The 25144-nt window shown below is 43.1% G+C and overlaps 1 protein-coding gene across 1 annotated transcript in view; it reads right to left on the reverse strand.

The window, feature by feature from the left end:
* The window catches only part of DENND4A (DENN domain containing 4A), a 576041-nt gene that overhangs the window by 253603 nt on the left and 297294 nt on the right, over positions 1 to 25144 (reverse strand). Inside the window, 2 exon segments of the mRNA XM_030189785.1 lie at positions 39 to 167; positions 11117 to 11323. Of these exon segments, the coding sequence (XP_030045645.1) occupies positions 39 to 167; positions 11117 to 11323 (336 nt within the window).

Here is a 25144-nt window from a genome sequence, read left to right on the forward strand (position 1 = left end):
AGAGTATACAATTTACTACTTTACATACATGCACTCACCTTATTATAGTAACCATAAGTAATGGCATTTGGTTGTACACCAGCTTTTTTCATTTCAAAAAGGACACGTACAGCTAGAACAGGTTGCCCATATTGTCCACAAAGCTGCATCAAGACACGATAGCAGACCTGAATAATTAGATAGATTCAGTATTAGACTCGTTGGGGGAAAAAAAAGTATAGTATACTTAAGAAATTTTTAGATTTACATTTTTATCCCTTAAAAAACATTTTTCCTTTCTGAAATTTTATTGATTTTTCCCCCTGAACTTAAACATAGCTGCAACTGAATGATTTTGCCATTGGCTACACCAAAGCTGTATTAAACAAAATTTGAAATGCAAATCTGTTGATAATTTAAATCTTTAAACATTTTGAGGACATTTTCAATAGTCTGGGTTGTATATAAAATATGTGGGCTATTTGAGAACTGGTATAGTATACCCAGGCTAAAAGGGAAACATCTGGGTTTTTCCCTTTGAATATGAGCAGATGAAGGGTGTAATGCAAAGAACTCACCTACTTTGGACCTGTTATATGTGCAAGTGGCTGAGTGGGGGCAAGAGAGCATATATGCTTTCTCGAAATCCCATATATGCATTCTATTTACCCAAACATTCCCAGAGAAATACCTCCTTTTAACTCAAGCTATAGCAGCATTTTGAACTTTTAGTCTTATTTTAGGAGGGCAAGTATTGTCAGATCATCTCATCCAGATACTTTGTCGTGGTCAACAGGGATTGAACCTGTGACCTGCAGCAGAGCCTTAGCTGCTGCACAACCAAGACAGAAGCCAAAGAATAGCTATCCTTTGGACAACAGAAATAGAGACACAATCCCAGAAAATCCCACTAGAACAGCATTGAGTGTGTCCAGTGGAGTATGCTCCATGGACATGGTGTTTTTTTCTGGTTTGCTCTAGCAACCTCCTGGTTAGTGATCCACACCTGGCTCTACTCTGCAACTTCTGGAGCCTTAGCCTCTCCATTTATGTTACCATAATAGGATGCAAGTAACCTCTTACTCGGGCAATCCATGATATTCTTTTCAAAATTGCCCTCTTTGGTAACCATTATAACCTTTACTACCTCATACTAAATGAATCACAATCAGGATTTCGCCCCCTCCATAGTACCGAAACTGTGCTAATCACTCTCCTGGCCAAATTCAAGCAGGAAATAGCTACAGGTAAAAGTATACTTCTCCTCCAATTCGACATGTCGAGCGCATTCAACATGGTAAACCACAATATACTACTAAGACTCCTAGACTACATCGGGATTGGTGGAAATATACTCAGCTGGATCAAGGGTTTTCTAACCATCAGAACATACCAAGTGAAATCAAATTCAAACATATCACCACCGTGGAAAGCAGACTACAGAGTACCTCAAGGATCACCACTTTCACCAATACTTTTCAACATAATGATGATCCCGCTGGCGAAGTCCTTATCCAATCAAGGTCTCAACCCATTCATCAACGCAGACGATGTCACAATATACATTCCCCTTCAGACATGATCTGACAGAAATCACCAATGAAATCAAGCACGGTCTGAACACTATGGACTCATGGGCAAACTCATTTCAACTGAAACTGAACACTGACAAAACACACTGCCTCATCCTCTCATCTCAACACAATATGTACAAACCCACAACCATAAACACCCCAGACCACACCCTCCCCTATCTCAGCTAGCCTGAAAATACTCGGCGTTACAATCGACCGCAACCTTACACTTGAGAGCCAAGTGAACTCCACAACAAAGAAAATGTTCCACTCAATGTGGAAACTTAAACGCGTAAAACCTTTCTTCCCGAGGGAAATATTCCGTAACCTAATACAATCAATGGCACTAAGCCATGCAGACTATTGCAATGGAATCTATGCGGGATGTAAAGAACAACTCTCAAAGAAACTCCAGACCGCTCAAAACACAGCAGCCAGGCTGATATTTGGTAAAACACGATTCGAAAGTGCCAAACCCTTCCGAGTAAAACTGCATTGGCTCCCAATCAAAGAACGTATTACCTTCAAAATCTGCACCCTGGTCCACAAAATTATCTACGGTGAAGTCCCAGGCTACATGACAGACCTCATAGATCTACCAACCAGAAACACAACCAGATCATCACGAACATACCTAAACCTCCACTACCCAAACTGCAAAGGACTCAAATACAAAGCTTCTCCTTTATAAGCACACAAGTATGGAACTCACTGCCAAAAGCTGTGAAAACAACCTACGGCCCTCTAAACTTCAGGAAATCACTAAAAACCAACCTGTTCAAAAAGGCATACCCTACCAACCCAACATAAATGCCTACACTCTGCAACACAGCAAAACCAAAGCTTGTAATGGACACCATATAACCTCTCCTCTCTTCGATCCCCATTGTGCCTGAACCTTAATCGACCACAACATCACCATGTATTTGTTTCTCTACCGGACTTGGCGAACACCTTTACAGTACTATGTAAGCCTGCAAATAGGTGAGAAAATGTGGGATACAAATGTAACAAATAAATAAATAAATACTTGCCTAGGTTCCAAGCACAAAAGATCCTGGGGGCTAAGAAAGGTCATTTACAGACAATATTTGCCTGGAAGGCAAAGAAAAATGCACCACCAGATGTGTAAATGACTCAGCAGAGAAAACACAGCTGCTTAACAGATAACAGGTATTCTCCAATGACAGCAGGATATAAGTCCTCATGTGCAAAGACAGACGCAGCTCAATAAGCACAGTGACTACCAAGCATCTAGCTTTTTCTGACTAGCTAACTGAGAACATGCAAGACATTCTGCATCATGGTGGTCATGTGGGGTTTGGTGTGTGCTGGTAGTGTGTAGATCAAAGGGTTAATTATATACAGGCAGAGAAGTGGCTATTTCACTTCTTTTACTGTGTGATTGAACCTTACTGTACAATTAAGCCAAATGGAAGGAATATTCAGCAGAAGGCACCAAAAAGCACCCTCTCCACCCCCTCCTTTCTTCCTGTGAGAGGAACACTACTGTCTATGACACCTGTGATCTGAAAGGTCATATGTGAGGAAAGGGGATGCAAGGGTCCATCAGCTAATTAGCTTTGAAAGGGGATGAGAGGAGTTTGAGGCAGAGATCAGAGTAAACTGGGAGCAGCCTGAAGAACTGGAGAAAGAAACATCATTTATTACATGTAAGAATATAAACTTCTTTCTTGGTATGAAGTGAGTTAACAAGGTAACAAGAATGTATGCAATCAGGACAACAGGAAAACAAGAAACTTTATGTACCTTTTTTTTCCAAATATGCAAGACAATGACAGATTGCAGAACCAGTCAGAACTGGTGTCTTTCACTCTGAACTGAGAAAAAGATAGTATATAATGAAGATTTGGCTCGGGGAGCACTGAAAACCTCACTGCTGTTGGGAAGCTAACAGTTGTGATAGGTGTTTTGCCGAGCTGGCTTTACCCTTTCACTGTGCATCCCATTTCCCTTGCTTTATTTTGCTACAAAAACTAATTTTTCCTAATTTTGTGTAAGAATAAACTTTACTAACATGAGAAGGTTTTCTTGTTTGTTGTTTTCTTTTCCTGACTTTTTTTCAAGCCAGTGATACCCCAAGGTGCAGCTGTGGAGGTGTATGAGGAAGAACTGGGTCACCCAGGTCAGTGGTTCTGATCCGGTTGTAGTCTTGACCCATACACTTTATCCAAGGAAAAGCAAGACATGCAATCCTTGCACACAGGAATCTCTAGCTACTGATTGTCTTCCAAAAAAAACCAAAAAAAAAACCCAGAAAAGATTACCAATTACTTGTTTTTGCTGGTGACCGGCCATTTTCTAGTTGTGTGTGTCTGCATGTGTGCGTGCATGTGGGGGGTGGGGAGGGAGGTGCAAGGCAAACAACCTGGATATAATAAAAATGGGCTCTATAGAGGTTTGGAACTGGATTCTAAATCACTCCAAGATTGGACCATTTGGCAGAAGGAGGGCAGCAGAGTGGTCCTGGGCGGAAGGCAATGCTGCAATTTATGAAGGGGCTGGAAGTGGTGGATTATTAGAGGTTGCTACATGGGGTGCAGCAAAATTATACATTCTACTGACATGCAGTGCAGACCTATTCCCGTATAGATGGGTTATGGGTGCACCGCAATGGATGGTATATGGTGGAGGTGGCTGAGACAGAGACCATTTGTAACATAGTAGATGACGGCAGAAAAAGACCTGCATGGTCCATCCAGTCTGCCCAAGACAAACTCATATGTGTATACCTTACCTTGAATTTGTACCTGTCCTTTTACTAATACTACTACTACTTAACATTTCTAGAGCGCTACTAGGGTTACGCAGCGCTATACAAATTAACGAATAAGGACGGTCCCTGCTCAGAAGAGCTTACAATCTAAAAGACGAAATGTCAAGTTGGGGTAGATGAGATTTCCTGAGAAGAGATGAAGTGATTAGGTGCCGAAGGCGACATTGAAGAGGTGGGCTTTGAGCAATGATTTGAAGATGGGTAGGGAGGGGGCCCGGCGTATGGGCTCAGGGAGTTTGTTCCAAGCATGGGGTGAGGCGAGGCAGAAAGGGCACAGACCGTATAAGACTGCCCAGCAGTATTTCCCGCCTCCCAACCACCAGTCCCTCCTCCCATCATCGGCTCTGGTACAGACCGTAAAGTCTGCCCTCCCCTATCCTAGTCTCCCAACCACCAACCCCTCTTCCCCCCACCTGCTCCACCACCCAATTTCAGCTAAACTTCTGAGGATCCATTCCTTATGCACAGGATTCCTTTATGCATATCCCACGCATGTTTGAACTCCGTTACCATTTTCATCTCCACCACCTCCCGCGGGAGGGCATTCCAAGCGTCCACCACCCTCTCCGTGAAAAAATACTTCCTGACATCTTTTTTGAGTCTGCCCCCCTTCAATCTCATTTCATGTCCTCTCGTTCTACCGCCCTCCCATCTCCGGAAAAGATTCGTTTGCGGATTAACACCTTTCAAATATTTGAATATTTGTGTTGCGGATCATGCACCAATGTGGATTAAATTAACGGGGCTGAGTCAATGCAGGCGGCAGGGAGTCTGGAGACTTAATGAGTCAGTGCTGGGAGATAAGAAAGTGCGAGAAGATATTAAGCTTAATATTCAAGAATTATGTCACTTTAATGATAATGGGGAAGTAACTGATGGGGTGCTATGGGATGCGTTGAAGGTAGTGGTGAGGGGTGCCTTGATTAAATGGGGGGCACGCAAGAAAAGGAAAAGAGGGCAATACTCGCTGACTTTGCATATAAGGTTAGTGAGTTTAGAAAAGTTGCACAAGACACCCTAGGCAACAGATATCAGAAGACCTTAAGCAAGTGAGAGGGGAAATAGCACAATTGCAGATGGTGGACGTGGATTTTATGAGAACTAAATTAAAACAGCAGTGTTTTGAGTTTGACAATAAATCCAGTGCAATGTTGGCCCGTTATTTATGGGCGAAGAGAGGGCGCTCCCTTAACATACATAGTAACATAGTAGATGACGGCAGAAAAAGACCTGCACGGTCCATCCAGTCTGCCCAAGAAGATAAATTCATATGTGCTACTTTTTTTATCTGTACTGTCCTCTTCAGTGCACAGACCGTATAAGTCTGGCCAGCCCTATCCCCGCCTCCCAACCACCAACCCCGCCTCCCAACCACCAGCTCTGGCACAGACCGTATAAGTCTGCCCAGCACTATCCCCGCCTCCCAACCACCAGATCTGGCACAGACCGTATAAGTCTGCCCAGCACTATCCCTGCCACCCACCACCGGCTCTGGCACAGACCATATAAGTCTGCCCAGCACTATCCCCGCCGCCCAACCACCAGCCCCGGCACAGACTGTATAAGTCTGCCCAGCACTAGTCCCCCCTCCCAGGAGGATGGCACTATACTGATTTAGATATTGGAAAATGTTTTGTGAAATATTATCAAGATTTATATAGTGCTTCTGCAGGTACATCGGCTGCAGATATAGCTTGCTATTTGGACCGGGTTCCATTACACTGATTGGATGAGTCTGAAAGAGCTCAACTTGGGGAACCTATTAGAATAGGGGAGGTACAGGGAGTGATAAAACGGCTCCCTAATGGAAAGGCACCGGGATTAGATGGGTACACGGCGAGGTTTTATAAGTGCTTTGTAGAAGAGCTTGGCGATCTATTGGTGCGAGTGGGTAATGGAGTTTTGGAGGGTAACGGCCTCCCGGTATCCATGTCTGAGGCGGAGGTAACAGTCCTTTTAAGCCGGGGAAAGACCCCACTGTTTGTAGTTCCTATAGGCCTATTTCACTCTCGAATGTGGATGCAAAAATAGTGGCCAAGATCCTGGCTAACAGGTTGGCAAGTGTACTGCCGAAACTGATTCATGTAGATCAATCTGGGTTTATCCCCAAGCGACAAGTCACTTATAACAAAAGGCGTACTCTCCATTTAATATGGGAGGCGCAGAGATCCCGGTCTAGCACAGCTATGTTGGCTATAGACGCAGAAAAGGCCTTTGATAGGGTCAGTAGGGGGGTTTTACGAGAAATCCTGAATCGGATGGGCAGAGAATTTTGGTGCTTGGCTGGAGGCCCTCTATGCAGCTCCGAAGGCATGCATTAATATTAATGGGGGATATACATATTTTTCCCCACCTCTCCTGTTCGCTTTGTACATAGAGCCTTTGGCGGAAATGATACGTCAGCACCCAGATATTCGGGGTATTAGGGTTGGGAGGATGGAACATCGTATTGCTTTGTTTGCTGATGATGTGCTACTTTATGTGGTGGATCCTAAGCAGACGCTACCTACGGTGTTGAAGATCCTTAGGGAGTTTGAAAGATATGCTGGCTTAAAGGTTAATATGGATAAAAGTGAGCTGTTGGGAATTTCTGTAACCCATATGGAGGAGAGTAGATTGAGAGCACTATAAGCTTTCAAATGGGTAAAGCATTATATTCGGTATTTGGGGATTCAGATTCCCAAGGATCTGGGAAGGGTGTATAATCTCAATTATGGAAAGATCATAGACCAAATTCGGGTGGAGCTAATCCGACGGAAAGGATTGTGGCTTTCTTGGTGGGGGCGCATGGCAGTAGTGAAGATGAATGTGCTGCCTAGGTTGTTATTTTTGTTTCAGGCACTGCCAGTGGCGGTTCCGAAACGAACACTTAAACAACTGCAGGGTTTTTTGTCACAGTTTATTTGGGAGGGCAGATATCCCCATTTGGCAGGTTGTGTGTTGTGGGGGGCTCCTGAGAGGGGGGGCAGGGCGGTGCCCAATATTGAGTGGTATTATTATGCTTCTCAACTGCGGATGATTCTGGATTGGGAGAGGGGAAAAAAAAGCCAGCTAGCCAGGTGGAGCTGTCATATAGCCCTCATAGACCATTGAGTTCCTATTTGTGGACTACTGAAGGCACGGGAGTGATTTTAGCTTGGATACAAAATCCGTTTGTGAGACATATGGTGGAACTGTGGGGAGAAGTGCGGAGGAAATGGGGACAGGTGGACAGGGTATCTACACTTGCACCCTTGCGATGGGAACTGAAATTGGGGCTGGGAAAGAAAACGCTACATTTGTGAGGTGGGAACAGGTGGGTATATTGAGTTTCTCAGCTGTGCTGCAGGGGGGTAGAGTGGAGAGTTTTGCGATGCTGCGCTCCAGGTATGGCCTACCTGGGGGGGGGGATATGTTTTCTTATTTGCAGATACAACATTTTGTGGGGACATTAGGTTGGAGGGGGGAGAACACTCAAGAGATGGAAAGTATGGAAAACCTGTGGCTTTTATTGAGGAGGTTGCCCAGACCTATATCAGTGATATATACATTTTTTCGGGGATGGGATCCCAGACCATTTAGCTTTCAGGGGGCTTGGGGAGCAGATTTAAATTGCCGTTTTTCCGATCAGGACTGGGAAGCTATTTGTGGGAGGGTTCAGAAAGCTCCAGTGTTTGTTTTGGTACAGGAAAATGCGTATAAAGTTCTCACTAGATGTACCCAGGTACTTCGGGTCTATGCTGGAGGTGTAATTCACAATTGGGATCATTTTTACATATATGGTGGACATACCCCAGGGTGGTGCCCTTTTGGCAGGCTGTTATGAAAGTGTTAGTAAAGTTGATTGGATCATCTTTGGGAGGAGCATAAATGGCTGCACTGGGGGTTGACAGCAGCTAAGTGCCTCATAGCACAGCATTGGAAGAGGGCAGACTCCCCGACATTGGGTGATTAGAAATGCAAACTGGGTCAGTTAATACAAATGGAGCGCCTAACGGCATACCGCAGGGAGAGGGTACTACGACATAAAGGCGGATGGGCTCGATTACAACAGCGATTGACATGCATTTAGGATGATGGAGTATTATAGGCGGTGGGTGGGTTTGGGGGGGAGGGGAGAGAGCATGTCCCAAAGGGGTTGGATTTGGTTGGTGGATGGGAGAGGTGATGGTGTATATTATGGGTGCACGGTCTGTTTGGGGAGCGGATACTGTTTATGGGACTATTTTGATAACATGTGTTGTGGAGAAATGTATATAGTTCATAAGCTAGTTCAAGATGTTATAGTCCAGCAAATGATGGCCCCTGCGTGGGCAAATGAGAGCAAGATGTGCTCTTTGCGTAAATGACTGTTACAGAATTATTACAATAAAAATTTAAAGTGGAAAAAAAACTGTTTTGCTGTACTGAGATCTTGCCAGGTACTTGTGACCTGGATTGGTCACTGCTGAAAACAGGATACTGGGCTCGATGGACCTTTGGCCTGTCCCAGTATGGTAACACTCAAGCTCTTATTTTAAATGGGAGAGGAGATCAGAAATTTAAATAACTGCAAGAATAGGAGAAAGATCTGGGCAGGCTGCTGTAGATGAATGAATGGGAGGTGGTGTGGACACAAACTAAAAAACTTGCAATCTCTGCTCTGATTGTTGAGAATGGTTATAAGGTACTGTTGCATTGGTATTACATGCCAGTGAAACTCTGGAAATTGTACGGAGGGGTACTGGTATAGCTGTGGTGAGCAGGGGATTTATTGTCACATGTGGTGGGAGCAGAGGATGACACGGGGACCCGCAGTAAAAATTTTTTTTTTACCAAGGTTTACCGTGGGTGCGAGAGCAAAACCTTTAACTGTACTGCGGAAGCGGTAAAAACTTTCTTCCCACATTAAAAAGTTTGCTCTCACAATAAAAAATAAAAACCGTGATTATCGTGGGTCCGGCGTCTTCTCTCTCCCTCCTTCTTTTGTTTTTCCCTCCCTTACCTTCCTCCCCATTGTGCCACAAGGAGATTCCCCATAGGCTGCTCTGGGGCCTTCCCTCCTCTGCTGACTTCCACCTTCTGATGCAATTTCTTGTTTCGCGAAACAGGAAATTACAGCAGAAAGCAGGAACCAGAGGAGGGAAAGCCCCAGAGCAGGCCTATGGAGAATCTCCAAGGAGGTTTGACTGAGGAGACGGCATGATGTCCAGCATTCCTATGTCAATATTTCCTCAGTTCAGCACCATTATTTATGCAAGATATTGCTTCTATTCAAGAGCAATCCCACCTTTTTTAGCTAATGATTGTGCGACACCTTTTATTTTTGGAGTACCACATCGCGGCAACACGGCATCTAGTTTGCAAGCGCCAACATGCATGTTGCCGCTTGCAAACTAGACGCACAGATTGAATACTATTGATATCATGTCAAAGGTCTTTTTCAAGACCAGCCTTTTGTACCATTGCTCAAGAAACATCTGATATTGGACATTTTCATATATGTTTTTGTATAAAAGACTCCTGAAGCAGGCCGGTGGCCGAAACACGGTACTGTGTCACGTCTTTGACCAATAAAGATTTTTTTTAAGACCCATGATTATCGTCCTGATCTCTTGAGTTCGTGATCTACTTCCCACTACCTGTTTACTTCTCCAGCAGTCGCCAATCCAGGTCACAAGTACCTGGCAAGATCTCAGAACAGCAAAACAGTTTTTACACTTCTTATCCTAGAAATAAACAGTGGATTTTCACAAGTCTATCTTAATAGTGGCTCATGCATTTTTCTTTTAGGATTCTTTTTTAAACCCTAGTAAGCTAACTGCTTTTACCACATTCTCTGGCAACGAATTCCAGAGTTTAATTACACGTTGAGTGAAGAAATATTTTCTCCGGTTTGTTTTAATTTTACTACTTAGTTTCATTGTGTCCCCTAATCCTAGTATTTTTGGAAAGAGTAAACAAGCGATTTACCTTTACCTGTTCCACTCCACTCAGTTGTTTATAGACCTCTATAGTATCTCCCTTTAGCCACCTCTTCTCCAAGCTGAAGAGCCCTAGCCACTTTAGCCTTTCCTCACAGGGACGTCATCCCATCCCCTTTATCATTTTTGTCGCCTTCTCTGTACCTATTCTAATTTCATCATATGAAGAAAACATTATGGCTGGGAAAAACATGAAGGAGGATGATACAACCATTGATGCAGAATATCCTGCAAATGTTCAGTAAAGTATGGCAGCAAGCTCTAAAAATGTGGTAGTTATTGCTCAGAAAAGGGTTCTGTCCAATGATGTCTGTAATGTGCAAGGACTGCATATCCTGCTTGTTCTCAGAAAAGGCTTTTCCCTCCCACATTATGCATACGATCCCATTGTTAGGGTCGCATTCAACACAGACTGTACAGCCCAGAGCTGGCAAAACAACCTCATAAAACAGTTTAAAATTGTGCTTGGAAAATCTCTTACTCATTTTGTAGTACATGCACACAGCTTCAGATTAAAGGGCTATGTAAATGCTAAAATAAATTAAAAACATATCTCCATTTATTGACAAGGTCTCCAACTAATGACATTAGCCAGTATATCTGCTATCTTAAAATATTCCCAGTGTTGCTTACAAGAAAGAACAATAAAAAAAAACACGGGAGGCCTAGCTGCATAAGTCTAAAAAGAAAACTCATGACACCACATCCCAGTCAATATTGGAACAGAAGGATCTAGCTGGGCCAACCCCTCCAAACAACAGAAGTATTTTGTGACATCTAAACCTAAGATAAAATAATGCAATTATACAACATTATTATGATACCTCATCAGGTGAATCTATTTTCTTGATGTGCATTTTTCGCAGCACTTCATAGGCAGTTTGCAGAGCCCTGACTTTTGAATGGCACACTTTTACATAGGCAGGAAGGCAGATAAACCACAGGCCATAACAATGACGAAGTAGGCATCTAGACCACATCTGGGGAATGGAGGAATACCTTTTTGCTATTTTATTTGCAGACTTGATCTCCTACAAAAACAAAACAAACAAACAAAAAAACCACAATGCACATCACAGTATTAATGACATTACAAAGATCATATACCTTGTTTCTAAAACATTTTCCATCCTCAGTTCACTTTTCAATTGTTCATCTGTATCCATGCTATGCCTGCATGGGGTTCCAATAAGGGTTAGAACAGCACAATTCTCCCTTCACCCTTTGAGTTTTCTTTGATTCTCTTCTTTGCTAGTACTTCTGTTTTAGAACTAAAGCAAAATGAAACATATTCCAAAATCCGCAAACAAATATCTTTGTGGTGGGATTAATTCTAATAACTGGCAACATCTTCAAAAATCTCCTATTTCTCATCTAACATATCAAATTCAGATGCTTCTGAACACTTTAGAATACATTTACTAGGGCTCACTCTGACTCCCAGTTGGTCCTTTTATTTTATATATATATATATATATATATATATATATATATATATATATATATATATAATAAAAGGACCAACTGGGAGTCAGAGTGAGCCCTAGTAAATATATATATATATATATATATATATATATATATATACACACACAGTGCAATCCGCTTAAGTGCAAAGATATGGGACCAAAGAAATGCATGCTGTTAACCGGAGCGTGCACTTAACCGTTGTGACCCAAAGAAGCTTGACATCTGATAAACGTATATACAGTACTGTTTATTATTATATGTACAGTATACAGTCTCCATTAACTGACGTTAGACTTACTTGAAGTAATCAGCTATAGTCCTCTATATGCTATTTGGGTCTGTGTGTTCCATAGACTACGTCTGCCAGACGGCAAAAACTGTCATAGCACTGACATCCAGTGGCCTCAAGATAGGCCCGCACGGTGTTGAAACTCTCCAGCGCTCTTGCAAAAGTGACAGGAGGAGGTTGTTGAATTTCATCAGCATGTGCCTCGCTGCTCATTTCTTCATCTGTTTCATCATCAGCCGTTGTTGCCTGCGTGTAGGCGCATATCTTGACATCAGTGCTGTAATCAGCTGTTTGTAGATCGTAATCAACAGCTACGTAGCGATGAAACTCCTCTTCAGTAGCACCGGCTGGGATGTCAATAACCAGTTCATCGGAAGCGTTTGCAACAGCTGCATCTGTTTCGTCCCTCTCCACATCCTTAACAAAGCTTGCCCACTTGTAGCAGTTCACAATGGTTGCCTGTGTAACATGATTGCAGGCTTCTTTCTGCATATGTAGGGAATCCAACAGGGCTTCCGGTGACGTCATGACCGCGAGGGGTTGAAGGAAAAAGATCTCTCCGGCTTCAATCCCCCCTCCGCATGACCAGCTCACAAACCGCGATCTAAAAACGAAATTCGCCGCAGCCTGAAACGCTAGAGAGGCCGGCAACGTACATTTTAAATTAATTGGCGGCGTGATGGCAGCGAAAAATATACATAAAGATAAGCTCCGTGGTAGAGGAGCAGAAGACAAGATGGCGCCGCCCGCAAGCCCGCCGGGCCCGACAGTGTCATCGGCCTGGATCGCCGAAATAACTTCAGAAATGTCCTCAGTGTTAGAAGATATGTTGGATCGCCGGCTCTCCCCCATAAATACTAACCTGGAAAAGGTAAAAGAACAGCTCACAGATCTTTCTCGGGATTGTGCAGGCTTTCAAGCACGTGTGAGTGAAATTGAGGATAGAGTAACGGAGGTGGAGACAATACAAGATATAACTCAAAAAAAGCTGCAGGCGATGGAGGAAAAGATTGAGGACTTAGAAAACAGGTCCAGGAGAAATAATATCCGAGTGGTGGGCCTGCCAGAAGCGTTACCCGAACGGGGCTTGGAGGTTTTTTTGGCACGCTGGTTTGCCAGTGAACTACAATTCCCAGAAGCCTCGGGGCCAATACAGATAGAACGGGCTCACCGCATCGGGATGAAAATGACTGGCACCAATAAGCCAAGAGTGGTAATTCTAAGATTTTTGAACTATGCGCAAAAACAAGAAGTGATGAAGTTGCTGAGAGCTGGAAAAGCATTGGAGTATGAAGGAATCCCAGTAAGATGTTTCCAAGATTATTCAGCAGGGGTAGCAACACGGAGGAGACAGTTTTCGGAGGTTTGCTCAACGCTATTCCAAAAGAAAATAAGATTTGCACTACAATACCCTGCCAAACTGCGGGTCACGCATAATGGTATTACTAAGACATATGAGACGGCAGGGGCGGCTAAAGAATTTCTACAACAGCTGGGAACAACATCTTCAGATGCAAGTTGAACAGCATAGAAAAGAGAACACTCTGAGAACACTGAGTAATGTTATACGGAGAGGTCAGCAGAGACCTGACTGGTCAATACATGACAATACAGTAATCTCCCAGCCAAGAACAAAGATGGACCACTTATAGTAGCAGAAGGCTTGGCAAGATGGCTGCAGTTGGAAAGTTAAGGTTCTATGGTTTGTGAGTTAGACTTGAGTGTTGAGTTTTTTTGTTTTTTTTTTTAATCTTTTGCTGTTGATTAAGACACTATATGGCAGACATGGCCAGTGGGTGAACCGGTTTGAACCCCTGGTAAGAGGGGGGAGACCCTGTAAGTGTCTGATCAGCTTGACAATGAAAGTTATGTTTAATGTAACATTGTATAATGCGGAGGGGAGAGGGAGAGACGTAAGGAAGTCAAGGTCCTAATTGGTGGACCTGAGAATAAGGGATACAGGAATTGGGGGGGGGGGAGGAGGGGGTGGGGGGAGGGAAGAGGGATGCAAGCAGGGCACAAGTCTTAACTAGAAAAGAAGTAGAACATAATAAGGAAGCTGACATAGTGGAGGTGCAAGTGGGGGGGGGGGGGGCAGAGGCTGGGATGTCCCCCTCGATTACAACAGAGGACATCTATGGATATAGGCACACACTTTCAAATCCAAGAATAGTAAGAATACTAACGTGGAATGTAGGCGGAGTTAATTCGCCAATCAAACGTTCTAAGATTCTACAACAATTGAATAGGCAGAAGGCAGACATAGCACTCTTGCAGGAGACGCATCTGAACCAGATTGAACATGCCAAGCTCAGCACCTGGTGGGTTGGGGATTGTATAGCAGCAAATGCACAAGGTAAAAAGGGAGGAGTAGCGATACTAATTAGGAAAGGCATAGCCTCTGTAATTAATCCACTTCTGATTGATACTGAAGGCCGCTATGTTATATTGGAAGTGGTAGTTGGGAGACAGAAACTGCTAATCTGTAATATTTATGCTCCAAATAGATACGATCGGAAGTTTTATCAAACTTTGATTAATTTTTTGCTTAGGCAACCGCACGCAGCTATAGTGCTGGGGGGTGATTTAAATGCAACTTGGGACCCCTCTCTGGACAGATCAGCCCCGGAGACGGCCTCTTCATGTTATAATAATAGAGGCCTTTTACAATTGAGCCAGATGTTGGGCCTGGTTGATGTGTGGCGGGTGCTACACCCAGGTGAGAAAGACTATACACACCTGTCGCGGGCCCACTCCACTCAGTCGAGAATTGACTATATTCTGACATCACGTCAGATGTTTGGGGAAGTGACAACAGCGGAGATAGGACCGTACATGGTGTCGGACCATGCCTGGGTTAAGATAGAATGGATACCAAGCGGTACAACCCCACAAGAATATAAATGGCAATTTCCCCTGGAGTTCAGCTCAGATCCAATGCTTAAAGGCAGATTACAAGCTCGCTGGGCGGAATATAGTACTCATAATCAGGAACACATAGAAGACCCAGTTTTGTTTTGGGAAGCGGCTAAGGCGGTTCTTAGAGGCGAAGTGATAAGTCACACGCACTTTGTGAGGAAGACACGAGATAGAAAGATCTTGCGTTTAAGTAACCAACTTTGTAAGACACGGAAGAGATATGGGGAGACACACGCGATAGGTGATAAACAACAAGTGTTAGAGCTTCAAACCGCCTTAAATGTACTTTTGCAAGAAAGGGCACACAAGTCACAGCTCTACTATAGATATATGCTTTATAAACATGGTAATAAAACAGGCAAGTTGATGTCAAAAACAATTAACCCCCGGGGAGGGACTAAGAACATTTTGGCACTGAGACAAAGGGGGGGAGGGCTCCACACATCAGACAAAGCAATATGTGAAACCTTTCGGGCCTTTTATCAAGAGCTGTACGCTTCCCCAGAGGAAGACGGTCTGTTAAATCAGATGTATTTAGAAAATCTGGCTTTACCAAAGCTTACAATACAAGAATTGGACAGTCTCAATCAATTCATTACTGAGGATGAGGTCAGTCTAGTTATTGCCCGCAGCCCGCGACTGAAAGCCCCGGGACCTGATGGTTTAAGGGGAGAATTCTATAAATTAATGGAAGGAGGAGTTATACCTGCAATTACTAGATTTTTGAACCAATTGATAGAAAGACAGAGGTTACCCCCAGACTTGAATAGGGCTCAAATAATAGTTTTGTTGAAACCGGGGAGGGACCCTCTAGAGCCGACATCGTACCGGCCTATCTCCCTGTTAAATTATGATACCAAGTTGTTGGCAAAAATCTTGGCTAATAGACTGGCGAGGCTGCTCCCAAGGTTGATTCATGAAAGTCAAGTGGGATTTGTGGGAGGTAGAGCAGTGAGCAAAAATTTGAGAGCAATATTGACATCACTAGAACACAGCTCGCAGGCGAAGGTAGCATCATTGCTGATCAGCTTTGATGCGGAAAAGGCCTTTGATAAGGTTCACTGGAAGTTTCTTTTTGATACGCTGGAACATGGATTTTCAGGGAGATTTGTTGAGGCAATTCATGCTTTATATGCCAACCCATGTGCCACTCTGAGAGTAAACGGGATAGAATCGGAAAGTTTTTGTATTAGGAGGGGCACGAGGCAGGGGTGCCCATTGTCCCCTCTTCTCTTTGTTTTAGTTTTAGATCCCCTTATCATAGAAATCATGGCAAACCCTTTGATCCGGGGAGTTGGCTTAGGGACCCACATGTTTAAGATTGCAGCATTTGCGGATGACATTTTGATACATCTCACAAATCCAAGGGAATCCTTAGACACGTTATTGGAAACCTTTTGTGAATATGGCGACTATTCAGGTTTCCGTATTAATCTAGACAAGTCAGAAGCGCTGGCTTCGCCAGAGGTGAACCAGAGGGACTGGGTTCCTGAATTTCCGTTGAGATGGGCCAGAGAGTCTTTTAAATATTTAGGAATCCGACTCACAATGAATACATTAGATTTATATCAGTTGAATGTTAAAATCTTACTGGAATATACTAAAACTAAATTGGACTCTTGGATGAGTCTGCCACTGTCATTAATGGGACGGATACATGTAGTACAAATGGTGTTGTTTCCGCGCTGGTTGTACGTTCTTCAAACTTTACCCATACGCCTATCGCGGTCTGATTTGAAGCGGATGATGCGCCTTTTTAGTAGATTTTGTTGGGCAGGCAAAAAGCCTAAAGTTAGCCAAAACCTGTTAATAGGGAGCTGGAGACAGGGGGGAATGGGTATCCCGGATGTGTTCCTATATAATCAGGCGTGTTTGCTGCGCCACTTAGGAGATGTGGTGAATGCCACGCAGTATTACACACCTATGGGCTTGGAGGAAGCTTTTTTTGCTCCCTATGACATATTAGCATTGCTCCATTTACCTCGTAGTCAGCTCCCTTCTAAGTTTAAAAAAAGTATAATACTACAGCCCCTCCGGGAGGCGTGGCAGTGGTGGATGCGGCAAATGGGGGGCCAACCACACGTTACAGATCAAATCCCAATCGTAGGCAATCCTGTTTTTGAAGCAGGGATAGATAACCCGACATTTGGCAGATGGCAAGGGTTGGGCATCACAAGATTGGAACACCTATTATTGGACAATGGGGAAATGATAACATTTGACGCTCTTCAAGATAAAGTGGGATCAGCTTGGGGCAATAGATTTGCCTATGCACAGGTCCGACACTATGTAAGGTCCCTGAGCCAAGTACCCCTGAGAGGGCGGATGGGGGAGCTGCTAAGGGTTTTCTTTGAGGAGTTGCAGATAGAGAAACAATCTGTATCAGCACTGTATGGGGCACTGGCTAGGCGTAGGCCCCAGAGGCAATATGTTGATCTTAAGCGAAAATGGGAACAAGATCTGGGGACCTCCCTGGCAACATGGGATGTGTCAGCTACCTTGAAGGGCATACGGGCGTTGGTAACAGATGAGAGGCTGAGGGAGTGTGGTTATAGAGTGGTCCTACGGGGGTATATGTCTAGAACACAACTGGCTCATATGTTGGGGCCGGACAACTCGGGGTGTTCTAAATGCGGAGGGGGTCCCAGCTCGTTATATCATGCATTATGGCAATGCCCCAAGGTGCGCATGTTTTGGCAGAGGGTAAAAGGGTTTTTGATTCGATTGGGGAACAGAGTTCAAGGAACGGAGCGGCAGTTTCTGTTGGACCAACCAAGAGCGTTTGCCCCATTAGGCGCCCCCGCTATAATGTTATGCAGGAAGCTGAGCTTGGTAGCGCGGAAATGCATTATGCAATACTGGGTCTCATCGGAAGGGCCAGCTTACTGGCATTGGCGCAATCAGGTGCATCTCCTGGCCTCTTGGGAGGCTAGGGATTCAAAACAATCGCCTAAACGTAGAGTGCGCTTTCTGCAGATTTGGACACCATACCTGCAAATGCTTAGTCCAAGGGGACGTAGTCTGCTTGTTAATGCCTGATAAATAGTGGAATAATGGAGAGTATGGGTAGCCTGGAGTAGTAAATTTAGTCTAGAGTGGAATTCTGCTTGCAAGGGGGGGAGGTATTGGGTGGGGGGTTGGAGGGGTTGAGAGAGATGTAAATGGCTAAAGCTTGGCAGTGATCTAGAGCTTTGATGTTTAGTTTACTGATATTTTGTGATAAGCACTATTTTACCTAATGAAGTATTCAAGTGTATGATATTCGGAGCAAGAGTCACTTAAAACCTAATGTTAGCATGGGCCAAGGAATTGTTAAGAGGGGAGGGGGGAGAAAAATGGGGACGAAAAGTGTTTGGCGAAGTTGAATATGTTGTAAGAATGCTGTTTTGTATATCAAGCAATGCTATATGCATATTCTACATTACTTTGTATTGTGAGAATCGTTAATAAAACAGTTTAAACATGTAGGGAATCCAACAGTGATAGATTACGAGCCAGTTCAACCGCATGTTTATCTGTGCCAGTCTGTGCCACTCTTCAGACAACGTAGCAGAAGAGCCCGATAATGTTGTTTGAAATTGGCTATTATGCCCTGATCCATAGGTTGGATCAGAGAGATAGTGTTTGATGGCAGGAAGACCACCTTGACGTTAGACAGCCTGACATCATTCCTGTGTGCAGCACAATTATCACAAAGCAACAAAATCTGACACTTTTGTGCCCGCATTCTAGTGTCTAACTTCTTTAGCCACTGCTTCCAAATTTCCCCAGTCATCCATGAATTTGCGTTAGCCTCGTATGACACAATGGGGCTGTTTGCTCTTTCAAATGACGAGGGGTTCCAACTTCTCACTCCCATCCATATTGCAGCAAAGGAGGATCATCAGTCGGTCCTTCAACATTTTACCTCCAGTAGTTTCGGCATGTTTGAATGCAAGTGTTCTATCAGGAATCGCTCAACAGTAGAGACCGTTTTCATCAGCATTGAAAATGTCACGAGGTGCAAACGTGTTCAAGATGGTAGGAAGAACTGAAACAACCCAATTTTCAGCACCAAAGTCATCAGCGTCTTGTTTCTCACCATGCTGTTTCTTGAATTTTATGTTGTTCCTCTCCTTCCATCTTTCCAACCATTCAACAGTGGCTTTGAAATCAGTTAGTCCAAGACTTTCAGCTAGCTGGTTAGCTTTCTCCATAAGCAGTGGACCACTGACAGGAACTGTCTGCTCCTGACTCAAGAAAACCACCGAAGAAGAGCATCTTCTACCTCCTCAGCTTTTCCTGCCCGTTTTTGTTTCCGTTGTAGATTTGTATTGTTTTGCCAGTCTTCCAGAAGCTGGTCTTTCTGCTTCAAGACACGTGAAATTTGACTGGGATTGACACCATATTCTTTAGCAATAGATGCTTGACTTTGTTTGTTTTCTAATTTATTAAGAACTTCTATTCGTTCAGCCATTAGTGGGAAAGCGCGGGGTACAAATGTAACAAAAAAAAAAGTCTTACAGTTCCGCCCCAATGAAGATGACGACTCCAGTGTACACTCTAACAACATTCTTTCGCTTATTCTGCCTGTGGCGGCTAAAGGCGTGGTAAATTTGAAACCTTGTTGGTTGTCACACGCCAATCGTCTTCTATATTGCGTGCGCGCTTTTGCAGAGTCTTCCCTGCAGAGGAGCGGTCTTGAACCATGCATATAAGCGAATCTTGCACTTATCAGTGGTGCGCTAAATCGAAGTTTGACCCCAAAAACGGGACCAAAGTACGGCATGCAGTTAAACAGAGCATGTGCTTATCCGACGTAAACTTAAATGGAGTGCACTGTATGTATGTATATATATATATATATATATATATATAACACAATTATGTTTAATGTTTAAAACATTTTACATTGAACTCCATAAATATATTGTGCCTCACCCCCTCAGCTTTGGGTATGCTGTAATAAGTAAAGGGTGTCTCAACAGCCGGATGATTGTAGTCGTGACAGCTTAGTTGAAACCCCAATCACCAAGGCTGGGAAGTGGGTACAATAACTAACCTCGTCGCTTAGTCTCTACGACTAAGAGAGGAAAATAAACTAAAATTTTAGGATTCTTTCCTGCCCAAGCTTCCAAAATCAGATAGCAACCAGGTGTTCTTTTTCATGTAACCAGATAACATTTATTCAAAACTTTTCAATGAAACAGTAACCGCAGTTAAATAAAAACAAGTAATTTTTCAATAACCCCAAAATTTACCATACATTCATTTTTTTCTCTTACAGATTGAATTTCATCGCTGCACCAGATTAAATATCAGATAAGTTCTTCATTTTTTCCCCTCTTTATTTTTTTAACCGTTACTAATATCTTTAAGTATTCCCTTAATAGGTGTTTCTCTAGAACGTGATTCTTTGTGTTCACCTTTATATCTTACAGGAGACGTCTCCACCCAACCCTTCCAGGTACAGGTAAGTATTTGTTTGGTTTGTTCTCCTTTCTCTTTCAGGTTTCACAACTAACCCCACCATTTTCCCTCTATCCCCAGTTCCAGAATCCCTTTTACAGTCACTTAGCTATATGCTGTTCTTCTCTCTCCGGTATGCCGGTGAACCTTTCTTGCGTTGGGGCCCTTGTAGTTGTTGCGTCAGCTGTTCCGGAATTCCTGGCAGGCAACAACTCTTCTCCCAAAACCTCACTCTTTAATAAAGTAAATGGAAGCAAGACCCTCCCTTCGCTGACCAGGTAACCAGAATACCTAGTGTCAGTAACAGTTTTATACTGTGGCCATCTGACTAATAAAATCAAAATAATTAAACATTTCTCTATCCTACAGGCTTACTCTCTCTAATTAAACTTTTATTTTACTTAACTTTCCTATTAAATGTGTTTGACAGTCTTTATTCACTCATACCTCTCATTCAAATCCCATACTCTCAGTTATACTTTTAACCTTCCATTCTATAATCTCTATACCTATCCTATCTCTATTAATTTAACCTTTAAAACCAATTGTCCCACCCAGATTCTAATATTAAACCAGACTCTGCATTATAACTCAACTTCCCATACACTCCATTCACTTTTCCAAACCCCCTTAAAACTACCCCAAATTCTCAAATCCCAATAAAAATGAATATCAACTCTACCAAACAGCCTAAACCCTAACCAATATCCTATATTCCAATACTTCCCCAAGATTTCCTCAAACCTTTACTCTTTTTACTCTGAAACCATTCTCAAACACTCCCAACGCACACAGCACCTCCTCTCACCTTGACTCCCAAACACATTCTGACCAACTGCCCAACCACCGTTGCCAAGGAGACCAGCGCTGGCTTGCCATTCCGAAGTCAGCTCAGCCAATCACTATCCCTTTAAAAAATTCTAAACTGGCCAAGCTGACCTGCGGAATGTTGACCAACGCTGCTCCAGCTCCATTTTAAACAGAAAAATCCCATAGATTTCAATGGAAAAATGTTTCCAAAAATCCTAGCCACCCTACATTTTACCCAAATCACTTAACATTTGGCCCAAAAATTAAATCCCCCATTCTCTATCCATCCCTGTTTTTCAATTTTAAAAATCCCAAATTCCAATGTCCGCCCTCAAATAAACTATTCTAAACCCCTCCAAAATCCCTAAATCCAACCAAAAACCATCCCATAAATTTCCAACTCCCCTTCCGGACCTACCCTATCGAATTAAAAAAATTAACCCCTAATTAATCCCTTAAAATCAGACCCCTCCCAAAAGACCCCCTTAAAATATTAAAATTCAAAATGTAACCCACTGGAAAAATCAGGAAAAATCCCCTGAACCCGAAAACCAAATTTAAATTGAACAAATCCCTAAATTTTTAAAAATCAAAAACCATATTTATACAATTTAAAATAAATAAATTTAAATTTCGGGTTAAAAACCCCCTTACCTTAATCTAGATTTTCCCTGCACACGACGCCTGCCACTGGTTCCGGTCGTCGACGTCCTGGGGCCGAAATGGAGTTAAAAATAAAAAACTCCAAAACCGGGCCCAAAATTTAGGCCCCGGCTTTGGCCTAAACGCGAAAACGCGCGATCCCGATATCTGCATGACGCGTGCCGCCTCATGCACACATGCGCATGTCTCTTAAACATCGCCGGCCATCTTAAAAAAAAAACCCGCTGGCATCGCTGCCTTCTGCAGCGCTCCTCCGGCAGCTGAACCACTCTAACCGGCCCCCAAACATTTCAGCGCCGACGCCCAGCGCTCCTCTTCAGCCCGTTTCCCCCTTCAGACCCGGGAACATGCCCCAACGCTCCCTGGCCCAGAAACTCGCCGTGCGGCCTCCCATCGGCCTGAACCCGGCCCAAAAATGCCCCGAACAGCTCTTCACTCCCGGGGAAGTGCTCAATCGTCCCCGGGAGTCTAAAAATGACGGCGCTGCTCCCCCGCAACGCTCCTCCAGCGCTACACTGCAAATCGGCCCCAAACAGTGCTGCTCCAGGGATTGCCCTCTCGAATTGGCCCCAGAAAAACCGCGCCAGCGCTCTCAGCAGAGGCCAAGAGCAGAGCCCCCTCCTCCTTTCACTCTTTTGCCCCCCAGACAACCTCCGTTCCCAAAAACTGGCCTCAAACAGCCCTGGATCCCAGGTAAGTATGATTTATTTTTTTAATATTAACCCTCTGTTACAATATAATCTATTCAGACACATCTAAAATTACTAATTGCATTAATACTATATTGAATAATTTATAAAATCTGTAAGATCTAGAACTTGGTACACAGCTCTAGCTTGCAATGCCAGCATAGTTGACATCTGCACAGCTGAAACTTATAATCTATATCAACTTTCTTTGAAGTCTTCAAACTCATCCCATAAAACATCCTTAAATAAGACAGTTTTCAAGCTTTTCTTAAAATCCTTAAGATCACAGCACATCCTCAACTCAACAGTTAAAAGGTTCCATAAATGTGTACCTGCTGCTATGAGCAATCTAGTAGTATCTCAGTATCTCATCTAGTAACATTAACAGAAGGGATCTCAAAAGCTCCTTACTCTTGAGAACAAAACTTCTTAGAGGAAATACTCCTTTCCAATAAAATGTCAAGAGAAATGGATGCCCAAGCCATAGTACCTTAAATATCAAGAGCAATACCTTAAATTTTACATGAGTAGCTACTGGGAGCGAGCATAAGGATTTCAATATTGGAGCAATAAGCTCTCTTCAATGTACTTCAGAACCAGTCATTAACAAAGTCTGCCCTTTAGGCTATAAGATAACTTCATTGGCTAGAGAAGACAAGAATCGTGAAGGCATTGCTTTGATATTCCATGATATTTGTACTGTTACTGTTTTAGACTCTCTTATTTACTCCAAATTTAGAAATCTTGGCTTTTAAGAGTTGACTTAACTTGTATTATTTTTTTATTCTTCTCCAAGATGTAGGCCGAAAGCTAAGGATTTGTTTTATGATTTTGTTTTTACAAACTCATTACATTGTCAATTTAATCTTTTAACAGGGGATATCAACATCCATTTGAAAAGCAGATACATCTGATATCAAGCATTTGACTTTATCTGCTTTGAATAGATTTATTGGCTTACACAAACACTACTACTTTGTCTTCTTCCATTAGTATTTCTCTTTTATCTGGATCCCATTATCTGGTCTGATCATTATTTGCTTAATTTTACCTTTAATTGGGAACAAGCTAATCAACAAACTCCTAAATATAATGTAACTTATCAGACTAGGGGTAAGATAAATATGGACCAATTTATTTTATTTTATTGCATTTGTATCCCACATTCCCCCACCTATTTGCAGGCTCAATGTGGCTTACATAGATTTGTTAACATTGTCATTTCAGGATATCAGATACAGTTAGTAATGTGTAACGATCAAGGAAGGGAAGAGAGAAGAAGGAAGAGAGTGATTAGGGTAGTTATAGAAGTGGGCGTTCATAATTGAGTGGGTTGGCGAGGTGACTTAGTGAGGATATAGGTTCTCAATTGTAGGCCTGGTTGAAGAAGAATGTTTTCAAAGATTTTCAAAAGATAGTTATTTCGTTGATTGCTTTCAAGTCTGTAGGTAGTGCATTCCATAGCTGCGTGCTCATGTAAGAGAAGGTAGTGACATGCATCAGCTTGTAATTAAGTCCTTTGCAGCTGGGGTACTGCAGATTGAGAAATTTGCGGGATGATCTTGTGGCGTTTCTGGGAGGTAGGTCCATGAGGTTTAGCATGTAGATTGGGGCGTCTGCATGAATGATTTTGTGTACAATCGTGCAGATCTTGAATGCAATGCGTTCCTTAAGTGGGAGCCAGTGAAATTTCTCTCTTAGGGGTTTTGCGCTTTCATATTTAGTTTTTCCAAATATGAGTCTGGCGGCTGTATTCTGGGCAGTTTGGAGTTTTTTGATTGTCTGTTCTTTGCACCCGGCGTACAGTGCATTGCAGTAGTCCAGATGGCTTATTACCATTGACTGTACCAAGGTACGGAAGATGTGTCTCGGGAAGAAATGTTTTATTCTTATAAGTTTCCACATGGTGTAGAACATCTTTTTCGTCGTGTTTTTCACGTTGGTATCAAGAGTGAGGTTTCGATCAATGGTGACTCCAAGAATTTTCAAGTTTTGTGAGACTTGAAGGGTACAACATGGTGTGATTATGGTGGTGAAGTTTTTTGTGTTATGTTGTGAGGTGAGTACAAGACATTGTGTTTTTTCTGCGTTAAGTTTTAGTTGGAATGCATCTGCCCAAGTGTGCATTATTTGGAGGCTTTGGTTGATCTCATTGGTGATTTCATTTAGATCATGTATGAATGGGATGTAGATTGTGACGTCATCTGCATAGATGTAGGGGTTGAGGTTTTGATTGGCTAGTAGTTTGGCTAGAGGTATCATCATTAGGTTGAATAATGATAGTGAAAGAGGGGATCCCTGGGGGACTCCACACTCAGGTATCCATGGGGGTGATCTGTCCACGTTCGTTACTTGGTATGATCTTGTGGTTAGGAATCCTTTGAACCATTTGAGAACTGTGCCTCCTACTCCGAAGTATTCTAGTATGTGTATTAGTATATCATGGTTAACCATGTCAAAGGCGCTGGACATGTCGAATTGCAGGAGGAGGATGTTGTTACCAGTCGCAATTGCCCACTTGAATGAGTTCATTGCGGACACTAGTACAGTTTCGGTGCTGTCAT

Source organism: Microcaecilia unicolor, chromosome 1 (assembly GCF_901765095.1).
Source record: "Microcaecilia unicolor chromosome 1, aMicUni1.1, whole genome shotgun sequence".
NCBI classification, from domain to species: Eukaryota; Metazoa; Chordata; class Amphibia; order Gymnophiona; family Siphonopidae; genus Microcaecilia; species Microcaecilia unicolor.